Genomic DNA, 19,420 nt, shown 5'->3' with positions numbered 1-19,420 from the left:
TCAGATTTAGGATATAAATTTAGCAGTGCAAAGCTTCGTGTTGACTTTTTTTTTTTTTTTTAACTTTTTATTATCAGAGAACTTTGGAGTTGTAGCTTAGTTTAGTTTGTGGGCTGTAAAGTCTGTGACTGTCAGGATGGCTACGGAGTCGGCTGCCGGGTTGACCTCTGTACTCTGAAAGCCTAAAGATTTTTTTGTTTTGTTTCGTTTTCCATTTTGTCTTGGTTTTGGCTTTGGGGTTTTTTTGTTTGTTTGTTTGTTTTGTTTTGTTTTGTTTTTGAGACAGGGTCTTTACTCTAGCCTGGGTTATTCTGGAACTTCCACAAATTGTAGCCTTTGGAGTACTGAGACACAGGCATGGGCCTCCTCCATTGCCCTCCAGGAGGCCTCTTCAAATTCCAGCCATGCAGGGTTCTGTCTGGGTCTGTTTTAGAGAAAGCGCTCTGCTTCCGAACCACCGTGTGCCGTCCTCACATGTGGCCACGAATGGAGGACAGAGTATCCTATTCCTAGGTCCTTCTCAGAGGAAACCACCCAGGTGGCACACCTGGCATTCTTTATTTGGTCCATCTTCCTGGTCCTCCCCCCATCTCCACCTCCACCCCCATCCAGAATGCCTCGTAATGAGTGTATGTGGAATTACGCATTAGAATCGGAGCCTCAGAAAGTTTAGCTTTAAAACCTGTGAGCTTTGGTAGCTTCTGGGCCGCTGCACAGCGGAGAAGGGGACTCAGAAGAGAAGGCCGGAGGGTAGACAAGGAAGGCTGGAGGAACCAGTCTGGGGTATCCATGCCTTTAATCCTAGTGCTTGGGAGGCAGAGGCCGGTGTATTTCTGTGAATCTGAGAACAGCCTGGTCTACAAAGTGAGTTCCAGGACAGCCATGGCTACCTGGCTCAAAAACCAAAACAAACAAAAAGAAAGACTGAAGGAGAAACATTACCCTTCTCCATCATCCGATGTCCTGCAGATGAAGGAAAGGGTTTAGATAATTGAGATACAGGACATGGCTAAAATTCCCTGGACCATCTCAGAATTTACCTGAGCAAGCTGGGCTCTTAGATACAGGGAAAGATCTGTTCCTGCAAGGGGGAGGTTCCTCCTGAGTTTGAAAAGAAAGTCCTCAACTCTTCCCCGGAATGAGGGGAACATGCTCTAGTAGACTTGGGGAAACAGGAAGGATGCAGGATGATGGCTCTGTAAAGTTGCCCATCACCCTTCTACCCACGCTGAAGAGACATAGCGATGGCATTACCTGACATGTCTCACACTACCCAGCTTCGAGGGCTGGAGGGGAAGGCTTGACGGAAATCTGTGGCTGTCCCCTAATAGGTCAAAGTCCTATTGTGTAGGGTCCAACATTTACCTCTGTCCACTGAGGAGTTGTCTCACTCCTGACATGCCTGAGGGTCGAGCTTATTTATAGGGGACGAGGAAGCCCTTCAGAGGCAACTTACAGAAGAGGATGAAATAGCGGTGTAGAAAGTGTTTCTATTCTGTGTGTGCTTTTGCCATTAGAGGCAATGAAGGGAAGGGAAAATGAGGAGCCGTCCTAAGGGTTTACTCACTGCAACAAGCCTCCCCTAGGAGCTCTGGGGCACACACCTGCTTCTTCCAGGAACAGCACCAGCTTCTTGCTCCTTGGCTCTGCCTTAGCTTTGATTCATTTTAAATGTTAGTCTTACTCTTGGATTGTCCTGTTTTAGGGGCTTCGGATCATTTAGATGTCAGCTCGTGGCTTAAGACTATCTGGGGGTTTCATGTAACATGGGCTTGGCACATGGTGATGGCCCCTGTCTCTACTGTTTGAGAAGGGCAGAGCCATGACAGTGCCTGGCCTGTCAGGGAGGGTTCTGTTATATTCTTGCCTCCAGGGAAAGGCTCCAGCACACATCCCGAGTGTTCACCACCCTCCGAGGTCCGGGTCTAAAGCAGCTGGCCTGGTATCAGGCTCTTGGCAACCTGCATGAGTGAGAGAGAGTAGACCTTATTGGAGCCCCCAGAAACGTGTTGATAAGGGAGCATACAGGTTGTGACTGGAATGTTTGAAGAATTAAATGTTGTATTGCACTGCAGAGAGACTTCTCTTTATGATTTATTGGCAGGCGGCAAGTGCCCAAGTCATAAACAGCAAGCCATCCTTACATAGGTTTTGGGATTGGAGCTCAGACCCTCAGGCTTATACCCCATGTGCCTTCTCATAAGTTTCCTGCACAGTATCTTGAGTATCATTCATGATACTGATAAAGTATATAAGCCCCCTGAGGCAAGCAAGAGTCCAGGCTCTATCCCCAGACTACTCTAACAGCCATGATGACCATTCCCAACCTCTTGAGATGCTGGTGGCCAACCTTGGTCCTACAGAAGAAGAAGAAGGAGGAGGAGGAGGAGGAGGAAGAGGAGGAGGAGGAAGAGGAGGAGGAGGAGGAGGAGGAGGAGGAGGAGGAGGAGGAGAAGGAGAAGAAGAAGAAGAAGAAGAAGAAGAGGAAGAGGAAGAGGAAGAGGAAGAGGAGGAGGATCCAAGATCAGGCTACAAAATCCCAATAATCCCAATCCATCCTAGAAAGCCCTGTCCCCCTACCCCCACCCCACCCCCAAGAAACCCTATATACAGAGCCTGCTTCCTGCTTAGTTCTTTGCTACTTCTTGCCGGAGCAGAGGCAGCCACCCTCCTGCATCTTTCCCAATTAATCTCTTGTGTGAGGTTTGTCGTGCAGTGTGACTCTGTGGTATTCCTTGACTTCTGACTGCTAGGAGACCTTTCCCTTCAGAACTGTAACACATACAGATCCTGGCCAGGCTTTGCCAACTGAGAGCCTGGGTAACTTGTCACAGGGAGGGGGAGAACCATCTCAGTATTGCCAAAGTCACAGTAAAACACACACACACACACACACACACACACACACACATGAGGATAGGGGCTTGGCTTTGGTTGTGTCACTACTGTTGGCCAAGTCTGTAGGCTGTGAGTAATTTTTCTGCCTTCACAGAAAAGGAAAGAGAAACACAGTTTGTAACTCAACCCGGGCCACACCGGCTGTGGTGGTTTAACTTGTGCTCATACTTCCTACCTTTCTCCTTTCCCAAAGCTCAGAGCTTGGGTTAGACATAGTTATAACTTTCTTTACAAATTGAAAAATATTCATCAAATACGGTTGCACATGCCTTTAATTTCAACAGGCTGAGGAAGGAGAGCTGCTTTGAATTTGAGGCCATCCTGGGCTATGTATTGAATGCCAGGACCGCCAGAGCTAATACAGGAAGACCATATCCCCCCAAAACAAAAATAGTGAGGTAAGGTCATGTGTATCTGTAAACCCAGAACATGGGAGATAGAAAGATCAGGCATTCTACACACAGTGAGTTCAAAGCCAACCTGAGCTGTGTCCGATCCTATTTCAAAGTAAAACAACAACAAACAGAATAAATAAAATAGGAAAACAATAGTCTCTGTTAGGGTTTCTATTGCTGTCATAAAACATAATGATGAAAAGGAACTAGGGAGGAGAGGGTTTGTTTGAGCTTACACCTTAATACCATCATCCAAGCCCGTCAGGACAAGAACTCAAGGCAGGATCCTGAAGGCAGAGACTGATGCAGAGGCCATAGAGGGGTGCTCAGCCTGGGCTTGCTCCTCACAGCGTGCTCAGTCAGCTTTCCTAGAGAACCAAGGACCACCAGCCCAGGGGTGGTACCACCCACAGAGAGCTGGACCCTCCCACAGCACTCATCCATTTAAAAGAAAATGTGCACAGGCTTGTCCACTGGCCAGTCTGCTGGGGGGCTTTTCTCAGTTGAGGTTCCCTCTTTCCAAATTACTCTAGCTTGTATAAGGTTGACATAATATTATTTAGCACAGTAATAAATGTTTAGTAGAAAAGTCTCAAATGGGGATGGGAGAAGTAAAAGAAGATCTATTTTCTTCTTCATTGCTGAAGAAAAAAAACAAACAAAAATGAAAATCACTTAACAAAAGAAAAGCTTATGTTGGCTCACAGTTTGAGGGTATAGTCCATCACGGCCAGAGAAGCATGGAGGCATGGGGAGTGAGGCTGCTGGTCATATTGCAGTTAGGAAGCAGAATATGAATGCTGGTGCTTACCTTGTTTTATCCCCTTCCCTATTTGTTCAGTCTGAGACCCAAGCCCATGAGATGGTACAACCCACATTTGGAATGGCTCTTCCTTCTTTAACCTCTCCAGAAACACCCTCAGAGACACACCCAGTTGTGTCTCCTAAGTAATTCTAAATCAGTCTGGTCAACAATGATTGGCCGTCACATATCCTCTTTCGATCCCTCCCTTAATAATGACATTGTCCTGGTTCCTGATAAGCTTTAAACAAAGAGAAAGGTGTTGCCTCATGAGCCCCTTCATCCCCTTCATGACTAAAAGATCATGGCCCAGTCTTGTGTTGGTCTTCTACATGTAATCACTGCTGCTAAGAGTTCATGGAGGCAATGGCCATGCCATGGCCAGAGGACAGCGTTCCATAACACTTTGGTTCTAGCAGGGATCTAAAATTATTTCCAGGAATTTGAAGTCACTTTGGTAACTGTTTGTTCCAAAATTCTTCACAGACTTTCTAAGATAATGTCAGGGGCTGAAGAGATGACTCAGCACTTAAGAGTATGTATGCTTGTCCACAAGTAGGATAAGAGTTTGGTTCCCAGCACCCATGTCAGGCAACTCACATCTATTGTGGGTTTTCCTCCAGACCCCAAGCTCCTGAAGTAATGACTCATGAGACTCATAATATACATTTACAAATACCTACGCCATATAGCTGGCTTTTCTTTTGTTAGCTCATAACTTAAAATAACCCATTTTACTAATCTGTATTTTGCCATGTGGCTGGTTACCTATACTCAGGTACTCTGTACCTGTCCTCCTCATACCTTGTCGGCTAGACTTCCCATGCCTGGCTTTATCCCAGAATCCTTTTTGCCTACCAGATGTCCCATATTCTATTCTATCCATCCAATAGGTTATAGGTTTTTATTGACAGGTGATGCTTCCATACAGACACAGAGATTCCTTCTATATTTCCCCCATTAAGTCTAATAAAAGACTTTTTCTTTCAATAATAAAGTAACATACAATAATAACAGTTGTGAAACAATAATGAAAACTATTAGGTAAATTTACATTCACAGTATCTAGTCCATATGTATTTGTCAAGTTTGGAGAAAGTATTCTATTATCTATCCTATCTTGATGAGTTCAGAGTTTTGCACCTGAATCATTTTCTATCATGACTTGCATTACCAAAATAAAGGCATTTTCTTAGACCTTAAAAATATCTTCTTAAACCCTAAATAACTTAAACTTAATTCTAAGACTCTAAATATTTCAGCCACATCAGAGGCTTGAGAAGGAATAAATATTACCTACTAAGTAGGAAGTGCATGCAAGCATCTTACAAAATATAGAAATGACAGACAGCTGGATGCCTGGACAGTTCCCAAAATTTCTCTATAATGTTGGGGCATCATCTTCAGCCTTCTGGCCCAGAATATCTGACAGACATATTTATGAAGCAGTAATTATGAAGGACTTGCTTTCCCTGTCTTGGCAGTGCTTGGCAGTTGATTTTTGCCTGCATCCAAGTTTTACCCATTTTAGACAGCATTCTGTCTGCAGTTGAAATGAGGGCATTTTCTTTGCTCAATGGCTTAAAACGTATTTAGATGCTATTTTCTGTAGGTCTCTGAGGTTTTTTGAAGACCACCTATCTATCTGTATACATTTACATAGTGCATAATTATTATCTGTTCATCTATAGTATATCTAAATAAACAAACGTTGCTTGATGTGTTCAAGCTAGGATGTATATTTCTGTGATGAACTGGACTAGTATCTGGCATGACCATGAGTTTGGTAGACTATTAACTTGCATTTTAAAACTAGCCTAAGCAGTTTGTAATAGCAGCTCTTGAAAAGACTGGAATTAAAACTTGTATTTATAAATGAGTTGCATAGGTCCAATACCTTATATAAAAATTGAAACATATATACATATGTGTATCAAAAATAACTTTAAATTTGTATCAATATACAATAATCTATGCCAATATATAAAAAATAAACTTAATTCTGTATCAGTATACAAAAATCTATACTAATAGAAGTAAAAATAACCTTTTTTGTATCAATATGCAAATCTATACCAATGTAAGCAAAAATAGCCTTAATTTTGTATTGCTATACAATAATCTATACCAATGTGTCAAAAATATTTCTCCAGATCTGACACCCTCTTCTGGCCTCTGTAGGCACCTGCACTCCCATGCAAATACCCGCCCATAACATACACATAACATTTTTTTAAAACAAACCTTCAGTACACAGGAAGAAAGAGAGATTGTGTCAAAGACTGAACAAGTAAGACTGAACAAGGCTGGCCCCTGAAGGAGGAAGAAGGGGAAGGGAGGGAATGGAGAGAGGGAACCGGAGAGGAGGGGAAAGAGAGAGCTAAGAACTGGCGGTAGACAGGAGTGGCTGATGTGATGAGAGCCACGCAGTGGCTGCCCAGTCACTCTGCTTCTGCTGGCTTGTGCTGAAATGTGTCTCTGTTAGGACAGCCTGCTCTCTATACTGCCATTTTAAGTAAGCATATATATATGGTTGTATGGTTGAATGTAGAGAGATCTTGGAAAATTTAAAGGAAGGTGAGGAGCATGTCTGCCATGCTGGGCTCAGGGATGAGAGAAGGTGATATCCCGTGTGAGGCTTGTCTTCATATCTCAGGCCGTTCCCGGCTCAGTATTAGGAACATTCTAGCCACTTGCTCTATCACTGCTGTACTTGCTATGTTGAGTTTTACCTGGCAGGACCCCTGAGAAATCATATGGAAGTTAAAAAACAAACAAACAAAACAACAACAGGGAAATAAGTTTATGTAGCCTTTAGGCGACTCCATCCACCATCCTAAGCAGAGTGCAGAGCTGGAGCTTAGCTCAGTGGTAGAGTGCACATGTTCAGGGTCGACACACACACACACACACACACACACACACACACACACACACAGAGAGAGAGAGAGAGACAAGCACCACCAATCAATAGTTTTATGCACTCTGTGAGTAGGAATCTAGGTCCTTAATAGGTCCTTACTTTTGCTGTGGCAAAAATACTTTGCTTTCCAGTGTCACATTATTGTGTCATACAGTGGTCACCCTGGAATTTCAAGCCAGTTCATCACTTTTTTTTGTTTTACTTATTTATTTTTTATTTAGCTATTTTTGTTGTTGTTGCCTCCTCCTCACCCAGTTGGTGAGGAAGACTCTACTCTGAGTTACATGACGGCTGGACAAATGTCACTAAATATAGGGAGGGATGAGATCAAAGCAGCTTGCTGGTACTGCGTTGTCACAGTGAGGAGGGGACGCCCTGCAGACCACGTCAGGCCGTGGATGAACACAGTGGACACCCAGGGACAGAGCGGTCAGACTCTGCAGTGTATGAGGGTGTGGCACTCCGTGGTCACCAGGAGTATATGATCAGTCTGTTGGCCCAGCCCAGGGTCGAGCAGGAAACAGAGCTGCTGCTCAGCATCAGTGGGAGAAGCACCAGCTTACTTTGATAAGGAGTGTGGGTGGACACGGGAACCTTATCCTTCACAGAGGAGAAAAGCTGTGGTTGGCCTGTTCACAGCCCGTCCAGGTGTCAAGGCAACTCCATTCTAATACGGGACCTTAATTTTAGAACTTGAGCCTGACCCTCTCTTTAGTCGTTCATCTCAGAGGTAGCCTGAGTTCTAGGGGTCTCAAGGCTCTAAGACTTCTCAAGGCTGGTGTCCTGTTCCACCCCCCTCGTGGACATTCACCGATGGGGCTCAGGCACCCCCCAAGTCCCCCTGACATGCGGAAGCTCTGCTAGCCTCCTCTGCCCTGTCAACTGACATTTCCCTCAATCCGGCAAATCTCCTTTCTCTTTGGTGTCTGGTTTGTCAGTCTCCACAGAAGTCTCCACAGAAGACATTGGTTCTCTGAGATACCCTCCCCCAATTTATCCTGTGTCGGCACTTTTCTTAGGCATCCTTTAGACACTAAAGGAGTCTATCTGAGACTAGAAAGTCTTCACTTCCTTGTTAATCTTAATTTCTTTGGAGCAGGTAAACCACCCTGAATATCCCACGTGCCTCTCATTCTTACGGTATCCATTTCATGCTCTCATCATTGGGGTTTGTGGTTATTAATGCACAAAGCCAATTTTTGTTTTAACAAAACAAAAGTTTTTTTTCTCTCTCTCTCTTGCTCTTACCACTGGGTCTCCTTACTTAACCTAAAATTTGGTTTTTTACATTTGAACTGTTGCTTCAGCTATGGACTTGTTTCTAGGGTTGTACGTGAAACTCCCGGTTTGGTAGCCACTTGGCTGATTAATTCAAGTTAGTATTAACTAAAATTAAGTAAAGTTTAAAAGCCAATCCTTCATTCCCAAGAGCTGCACGTCAGGTGTCCAACAACACATAGCCAGTGCTTTCTGAATTCCCCTGCCATCCAGAAAATTCCATCAACACAGTCTACTGATAGAAAGCATTGATTACTTCCACTCATAGAATCGACTTCCCCCAAAGAGCGATAGACTGTGGGAGGGAAGGTCAAAATGGTGGTGTAGCGGAGGAAGAATCCTGTTACTCTCTCAAGATGGTCTCTCGCTACAGTAAGTCTGAAGAAAGTTCTGGGCTTCAGAATCAGAAGTGGCCGCGTTAAACAGAAACTCCCACCATATTTTGACAGAACATTTTTGGCAGTGGGAAATGCTCCCGCCTACCAGTCTGTCGCAGAGGGCCTGTGCCACGGCTCGCCACCACTGAGCAACTGTCTCAGGAAGAGCATCTTCTCTTCACAGCTCAGCCTGCCCCAGCCGCTGGAGCCTCGGAGCCTCGAAGTGAGTTTCGGAAGTGTTTCGTACCAATGAGAAATGTGTGGGATCCGGGGATGTCATTTCGTTTCCATTTGGCTTCCATTTTGAAGGGTCTTCATACTTTGATGGCTCTCGGTCCTCACTGGCTGTCCTGCACTCACCCAGGGTGCCAGGGGGATTCCTGTGACTAGGAGTTATTTTCCAGTCAGGGTCAAATGTTCAGTTGGAATGACTGGAGTCAACAGCCTGTCTGCTCCCGGCTGTCAGGGAAAACAAAAAAAAAAAACCAAAAAAAGCAAAAGGCTTGATCTTTCTTCGTCAATAAATAATGATGCAATTCCAGTGGATAACAGGTCAGCCGCTGGGCTTTGAACTGGCCTGGTCACAGCATGTATTATCAAGTGTAATTTTAGTAACTACAACTACTCCCAGGCTGGCACTTTATCCAGCTCTACAGAGGTCAAAGTTCAGGAAAGCCAGAAGTCATACCACCAGGAGTCAGAGCAGCGTCGGGTCTTAAACCTCCTGGTACTTTTCTGTTATCACAAACACAGGCACAGGACAGTAAGCATTCATTATCACTCCCAGACCCAGAAAGTCAGGAAGCTGCAAGCAGGTCAGGTAGGGAGTGCTGCCGGCTCAGGGTTTCTCTGGAGGGCTAGAGTTGAGATGTCGGCCAGGTCTGGGCATCCTGTCTCAGAGCATCGTTCACCCAGCTGTCGACAGCTGTCAGGAGATCCACATCCAAGGTTGCTCCTCTAGTCTTCACAACAGAACTTTCTCACAACATGGAAAATGGCTTCCCCTGGGGCAGGCAGCCCAAGAGAGAGAACCCAGAGCAGAAGCTGAGGCCATTGCCTCTGCCATGTTCCTTTCACTTGCAGTAAGTCATTGAGTCCAGCCGTGTTCAAAGGGATGAAAACTAACCTCCCTCCTTCCTTCTGTGCACCCCCATCTCTCTCTCCCTCCCTCCTCAGCCCCCTCTCCTGAGAGTGTCATGTAGTCCAAGCTGGCCAAATATGACCTTGAATTCCTATTTCTCCTGTCTCCACCTCCCAAGTGCTAAGGTTACAGGTGTGTAGCTAACTCTAAGCTCTGGGAAGAGTCTGTGTACATAGCTTTAAAATCATCTTGCAAGCCTCCTACTTGAACATTATAAATGATTCAGCGTTAACCACAAACAAGTCCCATATTTCAATGCTACATGACAGCGATTCTTGACCTAATCCTTAACCCTCTTTTAGACCCATAAGACAGAGCTGGCCATGACACTGGGCCTGCTGTTGATTGTCTTTGGATGTTGCCTTGGGTTAGGTGGGTGTGGGAGTCCTGGGTCACTGTTACAAAACCACCAGAGTCTCTAGGAGGTGACCAAGAGCCACGTCTAGGAGGAAGGAATGGGCTCAAGAGTCAGCCCTCCGCGCCCAGGGTTTACATGGTGTTATAAGAAAGAGAATGTGCCTGGCTTGTGGTTCTGCAATGCACAAAAGGCAGAGGTCACCTATATCAGTTGTAGCATTGGTCTTGAAGTGATGCCTAAAGTTGGAGAACAGTGATGAGGAAGGCCACTGCAAAGTTCTTGATTCTGACATCATTTAACTAAGTTTACTATCATTTAAAAACATGACCCCCTTGGGGTCATACTATTCCAGATCTTCCTTTGTTTTATTCCCTTTGAGACAGCAAGCGGGTCTCACTGTCTAGCTCAGGGGTTCTCAGCCTTCCTAATGCTGCGACCCTTTAATACAGTTCCTCGTGTCGTGGTGACCCCAACCATAACATTCTTTTCCTTGCCACTTCCTAACTGTAATTTTGCTACTGTAACCATCTGATATACAGGATATCCTGATATGCGACCCCTCTAGAGGTCATTCGACTCCCAAAAGGGTTGTGACTGAAAAGTTGAAACTGGCAGTCCTCCTGCATCCGTCCCTCAAGTGCTGGGCTTACGGGGGTGTGGCACCACAACCCCCTTGTTCTAGAACTTTGGAGAGTGGAGCTTTCTGTTTATCATGAAACCATCTCCACAAAAGCAGAGAAAAGAAGGAGTAGCTGCTACTCTTTCCTCTGGGCGTGCTCCAGTGAGAAGTCTGTCTACATAATAAATGAATCATAAGAAGGGGCTTTGGAGCATGGGCGCAGAAACCTTGCGCATGCGTAAACGTTTATCTGAGGGATGCGTGAGACCATTGCCATTTCTGTGTTTGTTTCTTTTAGGCGTCTGCGCTGTTCCCGTGGAGGGCGTTTCTAGAAGATGGTGGACCGTTTCCAGTTACGAGCAGCCTCCCGAACACCTTGGAGTATGACATGCAGGTAGATCTGTCTTCCCACTTGTTGGAGAGAGAACCGAACACAGCTCGCAGAGCAGGGTATCCCCAGTGGTGATTTATAAGGTAAATGCCTGTTTAATTGTGACGCTGTAAGGCAAGGATGCAAGGTGAGCCATATTTTCTTATTGTGGAAGAAACCGCGCTCTCAGCAGCTATTGGCCTTTGCCATAGACTCAGCTGCAGGTCCCAGGACAGCAATGACCTAGAGGAAGAGCCACCCATCTGGAGTCACAATCTACGCCTCTTCGAGAAACTGCCACTCAGAGGCGTGGGACACCTGGCCTGGATGGATCTGCTTAAGCAGGACTGAGGGAATTAATTCCCTTTAATTGTTCTGTTTATCACGATGCTTCTTTAAATTCTCTTAAGTTGTTTTGGAAAAAAAAATATGTTTTCTTATGATTAAGTAAACATCAATTGTGTGTGTGTGTGTGTGTGTGTGTGTGTGTGTGTGTGTGTGTTAAAACCAACACAGAAACTCAGCTATAACTTGGCTCAGAATATGGAGTGGAGAGCTGGTTTGGAGCAAGACTTGTCTATACATTGATGGATATAATCATAATCATTTTGTTAACATTTATGTATGTTCAAAATCATCTATAAGTAAAAAGTTTTTTGTTTTTTTTTTTAAACAGTAAAAGAAAGGAGGATTAAAAACAAAAACAAAACCCAGAGACAATTACAGCAAACAGTTCGGGTCTTTCTCCCAGTCCCCCCCCACCAGGGCACACCTGTGTGTGTATCTGTACATTAAAGGAAACTAAGATTATGCCATTCTGCATTCATTATATCTGTAAGGTTCAGAGATTTGTACTCCTACACAAAAATCTCCTCAAGAAAGACTTTAACCTAGAAATGTTACTCTGATTTTTAATTTACTTGAGAGGGTGAGGGTTATAAGCTTAGTTTCACTTAACATTTTCCTTCAAAACTGTGTGTACAGGATATGTAGACTTCTTCAAAATGGGAAAGTTTTTTTGTTGTTTTTTTAAAGATGTGTCTCTGCGGGCTGAGTGACCGTGACCGCAAAGTGGCCCACGGAGAGCTGGTGGGTGTGCAGATGCTAATGGGAGACATACTTCTGAGCAGCCGTCATGAGAGCAGGAAGGGCCCCCCCACATGGCAAGCAGAACCGGAGACTGCACAGGTATTCTTAGCAAACAGGCTACAGAACCGATGTGTTGTATGGAAGGACCTTCCTCTCTTGAGAGACAGACTAGAGAGCTGTCCTGCCCATAGCTGCGCCCACTAGATCCCAGGACCGTGCTAATGCTTCCCTCTCACTGCTCTGTAAGCGGGGAGCATTGAAAACTACTGTCCGCTATTTTCTTCCACGGTTAGTCTCAGGATAACTTACATTTCCACTTTCTTTATTTACTTAAAAGGGTTTGGCAGGTGGGGGAGGGGGGCATGGAAAGATGGCTCAGCAGTTACAAGCACTTGCTTCTCTTGCGGAATTCTGTTCCCAGTACTCATAGTAGGTGGCTTACAACCACCTGTAACTCCAGCTCCAAGGATCAAGCTCCCTCTTGTGGATCCCTCAGGCACCTGCACTGATGTGCACACCTCCACCCACAGATACACACAATTAAAATATTTTTGTTTGTTTTTGAGACAGTCTCTCTATGTAGCCTTGGCTTACCTAGAACTTGCTATATAGATCAGGCAGGCCTTGAACCCACAAAGGTCGGCTTCCCTCTGCCTCCCAAGTGCTGGATTAAAAGGTATGTGCCACTGCTCCTGGCCAGCTAAAACCAGGGGTTTTTTGTTTGTGTGTGTGTTTGTTTGTTTGTTTAACTTCAAAATAGTTTGAGACATGATCTTGCAACATAGTCCAGCTGGCCTTGAACTCACAGTCTTCCTACCTCAGCTTCCATTTATTTTATTTTTAAAATAGAACAAAGGGAGTCTGTGGAAAGCACCTGAGGCAGACGCTCAGCTCATGCCTCCTTGTCAGTCAGTTATTTCAGGACTAGAGTTGGGCATCCCAGAGATCAAGTGGAAGCCCCAGTGAGCATCGCACGCTGAAGTTCTCCTTCACCCTTTCACACCTCAGCCACAACAATCACTCCCCACCTAGTAAAATAACCGAGCATCTCTTCGTGGTTCTGGAAATCAGGCAGCAGCACGTTGCAGTCAGCGAGCTAGCTGGACCACTGCCTAAACACCTCCCTGTCAGACCTCAGGGCCTGTGCTCTGCCATTTGGTTGTGTGACTAGACTGTCTCCATTGCGTTTGTTAAGTAAAAATAGGAGAAGGAGAGAAAGGCAACACAAAAGCACACTCTCTCATTCTGAAGAAGGAAGGTGAAACGGTTTCTTAATAGATTTCCCTTACGTGCTCTTGGCTAAATTGAGGTCGCAAGTCCATTTCAGCCCCGTTGGTAGGAGTGGGATGGATTTGGACGTGGCATCTAAATTATGCAACAGACTCGGATGCTTCACCGGGAGGGACCCTTTGCCAAGCTATGTGGCACCAAGATCAGGAAACATCCTGGATGGGCCCCTGGGCTACTTTATGGCTCTATTCTGGGTGAATTTCTCCCCTTGCTTAACACCCCTTCCTTTCCACCCACATTCTTCTTTTTTAACAAAATGATTTATTTATTTGATTCTGTGCATATGATTTTTACCTACATGTGTGCTTGTGAACCATATGAGGCCTGGTGCCCAAAGAGGCCAGGAGAGGACATCACATCCCCTGGAACTGGAGTTACGGACTGTCATAAGTTGCCCTATGGGTGCTGGGAACTCATACCAGGTCCTTTGCAAGAGCAGACAGTGCTGTTAACGGCTGAACCATCCCTCCGGCTCCCCCTGCATTATTCTTTATCCTATCTACTCGTCCATCTTCTGTCCTTTAAGTTCTTTAGACTCGGGGCTGGAGAGATGGCTTAGTAGTTAAGAGCACTTGCTGCTCTTCTAGAGGACCTGAGTTTGATTCCCAGCACCCATGCCAGGTAGCTCACAACTGCCTGTAACTTCAGCTCTGTGCAGATCCAGCATCTCTAACTCATATGCACATACCACTCCCCCCAACACATACACTTATACAGACACATACACATGATTAAAAATATAAATAAGAGGGTCAAGACATGGTTTCTCTATGTATCCCTGGCTATTTAGAACTTCCTTTGTAGACCAGGCCAGCCTCAAACTCACAGAGATTCACCTGCCTCTGCCTCTCAAGTGCTGGGTTCAAGGCATGAGCCACCACTGGCCAGCTAATAAAAAGAAATCAAAAAATAATAAACTAAAATGAATGTCAGGTCATGACCGTGAGTTATAAAAGAGGGTATAAAACTAATTGTTTTTCTAATTCTGGCTCAGTCATGGATTTTCTTAGTTTTAGTGGTGGACAAGGGGATAAAATATTCAGTGTCAAAAATGAGAAACCCACTGTGAAGCCCCAAAGCTTTTGAATCTCTGTTCTAACTGTGCAGAAGTTCATCAAAACATATAGTCTTTGGGTCTGGCTAATTTTGGTGTGTGATTTCTTTCTTTCTTTCTTTCTTTCTTTCTTTCTTTCTTTCTTTCTTTCTTGTTATTTCCAAGTTGTTGTTTTTTTTTAAATAAACTTTATAAAAATAAAATGTTTAGAAGTGACCACGTTTAATACAAACATAGCAAGAAGTAGAACTGATTTAATGCTTTTTACTTTAATTGGTTTTATTTTGTGGTGTGTGCTGCTGAATTAGAACACAAGGGCCTCAAGCATGGCAGACATAACTGAGCTGCATCCCTAGCCCTTGGAATCTAGTTTCATTTTGAAATATTTAGCTATTTATAGGGAGCAGGAAACACCAGAATCCGTACTTCCCCATAGGCTAAGCCCCTTTACATGCAGCTGTGCCACAGGTGCTATAATCTCACAGGTCCGTGGTCTCCTAAGCTCTAAGGGGATAGATTGACTCAGTCTTTAAAACTGTGGCCACTGTGGGTCAAGTTTCCTCCAACACAGTGATTTTTGAACAGCGGGGACCAATCACGTGGTTTGCAGGCTGCTCCCTCCCACACCACTGTTCTTGCCCTTGATCAGTCAGATTACATTTCACGAAAGGTTTCTGAGGATTAAAAAAAGAAAAAGACATTTGGAAGTCCACAGGCTGATGGCCAAGAAGGCTGCAAGGCTGAGGGTTTGGAGCAGTTTGTGACACATGGCTACCCTGGGCCTGGACTCTAGCTCTTCCTGCAGACAAGCCTTCCTTGAGCTGTGGGAATAACACTGGTGTAGGGTCCGGTTACTCCAGGTTGCTCTTCCGGTTTCTAGTCAGGAAGTCTGAATGTCTCAGGTTCTGCAGGCTGAGTGTTCTAGGCCACAGAATTTGCCATCTGGCTTGCAGAACTTGTCCCCATTTGTGCCCAAGACACAGCCAGAAAGCAGCTGAGCTAGCCCAGCCCTAAGAGCTAGCTAAGCCCTTAGGCTTAGTCTTCTGGGTGGCCCTGAACTTCCTAAAGCTTCTTCCACATCCGCCAGGACAAATACTTAAGGAAAGCATCAATGAGCAAATGAGCAAATCCTAGTTTTAAAGACTGCGGGCTGAGGCGGGAGGGTCCTCACACATTTGCCACCAGTCTGGGTTGCAAAGTGAGTGCCAGGCCATCCATGGCTGCCAAGACCCTGTCTGAGTGAATTAATAAGTAAATTTGAGTATTGAATAGTGAATTCAAACCAAGAGGTCTCCGTTTCACTTTTAAAGGAGGGAAGGTATCAGATTCCCTGAGCTGGAGTTACAGGAAGCTGTCAGCCGGGCAGGGTAAACCTAAGTTCTGCTTTCTGACTCATAAAATGGGTAAACTCTCCAAAGAAAAGTTACATTACAGCTCCACCATGAAGGGAAGGGAAGACATCAGTCTCAGGTATGAGAAGCATCTTCTTTCCCTCCCTCCTTCCTTCCTTCCTTCCTTCCTTCCTTCCTTCCTTCCTTCCTTCCTTCCAAGCAATGTTTTAAAGACTTGTTTATTTTATGGGCTTGAGTGCTTGCCTGCAGGTCCAGGGCTCTGGGGACTCAGACCCACTGGGTCAGGTGACAGCTGGAAACATTCTCCACAGCAGTGTCGTAAGGAAAAGCTGTCTTGTGGGGATGGCTGTGGGGAAGAGCTGGACTCCCCCGAATTGCTCTGTTATCGCTTACTCCCTAGAGTCTCTTGGAACTCTTAAATCATAAAACTCAGAATGTCCCATAACTGGAGTGACAGGAAGTTGTCAGCCATTTGCCGTGGGTGCTGGGAAATGAACCCAGGTCCTCTGGAAGAGCAGCAATCACTCTTTACCCCTGAGCCCTCAACCCAATCCCTGTTACATGCTTGGTCTCTTCTCCTTGCTTGCCTCTCTATCATTTTTTGTTTTTTGTTTTTATTTCGGTCTTCTCTTTAGAAACATAAGAACCAATGGTTCAAATTGCAAACAGGAAGCTGAGATGGAGATCTTTCTACCCTTTGTGTTCAGCAAGGATATTCCGCCATCATGTGCTCATGCTACAGGCCAGCAAATGCTTTCTCCTGGGTGTTATTTTGCGTGGGCTACATATGAAAATGTATCCTGTCTTGAGCCACAGTTGACAAACGATTTCTGTCATATTTTCAGCCAGATTGGCCCAAACTGCCAGAACTCTGCCGGAATCAGTTGGGAAGTCACCCGACGGCCTCCACACTGCTGGAAGACCCGGAAGACCCGGAAGACCCGGAAGACCCGGGTGATGTGGTGGCTTCCCTTGCTCTGCTAAAGTCCTTCCTTATCCTGTGGAAGCAGCTGGAAGTGCTAAAGGAACACTGGGGTCGACTCAAGCTTCGAGGCCGGGATGTCAACTCTGGGCCCCTCCACAAGCAGTTCTCAGAGCTCTACGAGTGCGTAACCGCTGAGAGAGACGTCCGTGTCAGTGGGTGGAGCCTGGGGCTCGAGGGCTCCTCCCCCTTTACTGAGGGAGGCTTGGTCCAGGACGCTGGGGACACCCAGTTCTTCTGGGTCAGGAGACAGCTATTAACATTCTCCACAGCCAAGCTTTGAGGAAAAGCTATTCTGTGTTGGCGCTGGGGAAGAGCTTGGCCCCACTTGTCCTGTGTTGTCACTTACTCCCTAGAGCCTCTTGGAGCTCATGCTTCTCAAGTGACCCCTTCCCCTCCCCAGAGTGACTGCAAGCGTCTTAGCTTTTATGGTAGCAGGCTGCTGCTAGCCCCAGTGCTGAGCCGGAATGCTTGAGGCAGTACAGCCATCTGGTGACATGGTATGCGGCCTAAGGCCTAAGTCCACAAGGCGGCGCCGACCTTGGTTACAGGCCTCATCTAGGGTGACTTAGCTGGCAGGAAAGGGGTGTGTTTCTGCCATGGGTCTGTCTCCAGACAGGTACTTACTAAGCCCAGGCCCTCACCAACCTTCGCTTTGGCGCATTCAGCAGTCTCTGTCCTGGAAGTTACTGAGGTCCTATTCCCTGTGAACCAGGACATGAGAAGATTGGTCAGCATTTCGAAGCAAGAAGACAGAGGTTGTGTGTACTCCACAGAAAAAGGGCTCGGGAGTTAATATTGACTAAAGGCGCGGTGGGTTTAGTCGTCGGTGTGTCTGTAAAGAGGTTGGGTGACAGGAAACTGAAAATGACTGACAGAGAATCTGAATGAGAAGCAAGTAGGTTTATTTGCTAATTTCCATCTCTTTACTTTCATAGAGCTGACATTTTCTACCCCAGCATGAAAGCTTTGGCCAGGCAGATGGGTAAAGAAGATGAATTTGAAGGTCTTATAGTAAGAAGCCAGTCTGTTCTTCCCCCAAAGGGAGCCTCAGAAATTGAAATAAAAACTCAGCAGGTATGCAGAGTTCTCTTCAGTTTGCCTTTGAAGAGTTGCCCTGTGACACTGGCATGTAAAACTATGGTAAACACAAATGGCCTTTTCTTCCCGTTGGGATGAGGAGTTTGAGGGGTACCAAGAGGTACCCCTGGGTGTCTCCATTCCGTAAGTCTAGGTTCTTATTATCTCCATTTTCCTCAGGCCAATATCCTGCATCACAAGGAAGATGACAGAACTAATACAATCTTAACTATAAAACCCAGCCAGTTCCCATCCATGTGGAAGCAAAATTTTGAGCACAGCATTTGGAGGTGCTTTTTCTCAGAGAAAGAAAGTAGAGTTTTTGCACTGGCTCGGGTCATGTGCTAAATAATCATCACTAGCTATTGCTCAGCTTCCTCAGGGGACCCAGGGCTTCTGGCTGTCCGAGCAACAGGGAAAGTCTATGCTAGCTCCACATATGAGCTAGCCTCAGGAGACCTAGCACACTGCTTATGACCCTGAACCCATTCTTCTGGGGCACCTTCGTTTCTCCCACAGGGAAAAGTAGACTCCACAGCATCAGGGTGAAATCCCCCTTGGTGTGTGTATCTGCTTTCAGACTCTTTTATTTTTTATTTTTTTGGTTGTTTTTTGTTTTGTTTTGTTTTGTTTTGTTTTTTCAGGTGTTTCTTGTGTAGCCTTGGCTGTCCTTGGACTCTCTTTGTAGACCATGCTAGCCTCGAACTCACAGCCATCCCCCTACCTCTGCCTCGTTGGGTGCTGGGCTTTCAGACTCTTATTAAAGTAACAGCTAAGGAGATTCCTAGTGTCATTTAGAGATCGCACAAAGGCATGAGATCACCTTGAACACGGAGCAATCGGCAATTTAGTGGAATATAGTAAGAAGGGTTGGAATTTATCGATCAGGATAAGGGCCGTGAAAAAAAAATGTTGGTCTGCAAAGAGGTGTATTGATCCTGGGGAAGAACTTAATGTCCCAAAAAGACTGTTCCCGGAGAATCAATCTGAGGGAGAGGACAAACCCAAAGCCATCTCTGTGTTGCTCTTGGGAGCCCAGCATGCAGCTGAACTGGAGAGTGACTCTCAACCTATGTGTCTTCCAGCTTCAGAAACTTCTGGAAAGTTTAGAAATTCATATGATCCAAGAAGTACTGAGAAAAGTTCATCAAGAGATGACACTGTTTCTATCAGAAAAGTCCAAGAAGGAGTCTACCCTCCCAACAGGTAACCCATGCTTGTTTCACTACTTGAAAATTTAACTCTTTTTTTTTTTTTTTTCTAAATACAAAGTGTCAGCGATGGCGGGGGTAGGCACTGTCCCATGCTACTCCCCAAAGCCCAAAGAGTTCACTTATCTTTCAGGGACCTCTGCTCAGTTAAAGACAGATTCTTGACTTCTCTAGAGAAAAGAATATCAAGCTGAGCCAGGA

General features: G+C 45.5%; 1 protein-coding gene across 1 annotated transcript in view; it reads left to right on the top strand.

Moving 5' to 3' along the window:
• The window catches only part of LOC110555438 (uncharacterized), a 164,046-nt gene that overhangs the window by 107,922 nt on the left and 36,704 nt on the right, over positions 1-19,420 (top strand). The window contains exons 31-36 of the mRNA XM_060373513.1: positions 8,746-8,896; positions 11,090-11,185; positions 12,197-12,349; positions 16,792-17,051; positions 17,867-18,005; positions 19,094-19,214. Coding sequence (XP_060229496.1) covers positions 8,746-8,896; positions 11,090-11,185; positions 12,197-12,349; positions 16,792-17,051; positions 17,867-18,005; positions 19,094-19,214 — 920 coding nt within the window. The remainder of the gene's footprint in view (positions 1-8,745; positions 8,897-11,089; positions 11,186-12,196; positions 12,350-16,791; positions 17,052-17,866; positions 18,006-19,093; positions 19,215-19,420) is intronic.

The sequence above is a fragment of the Meriones unguiculatus genome, chromosome 20, assembly GCF_030254825.1.
Source record: "Meriones unguiculatus strain TT.TT164.6M chromosome 20, Bangor_MerUng_6.1, whole genome shotgun sequence".
In the NCBI taxonomy this organism is placed as follows: domain Eukaryota; kingdom Metazoa; phylum Chordata; class Mammalia; order Rodentia; family Muridae; genus Meriones; species Meriones unguiculatus.
This window is presented reverse-complemented; position numbering and strand designations above follow the sequence as displayed.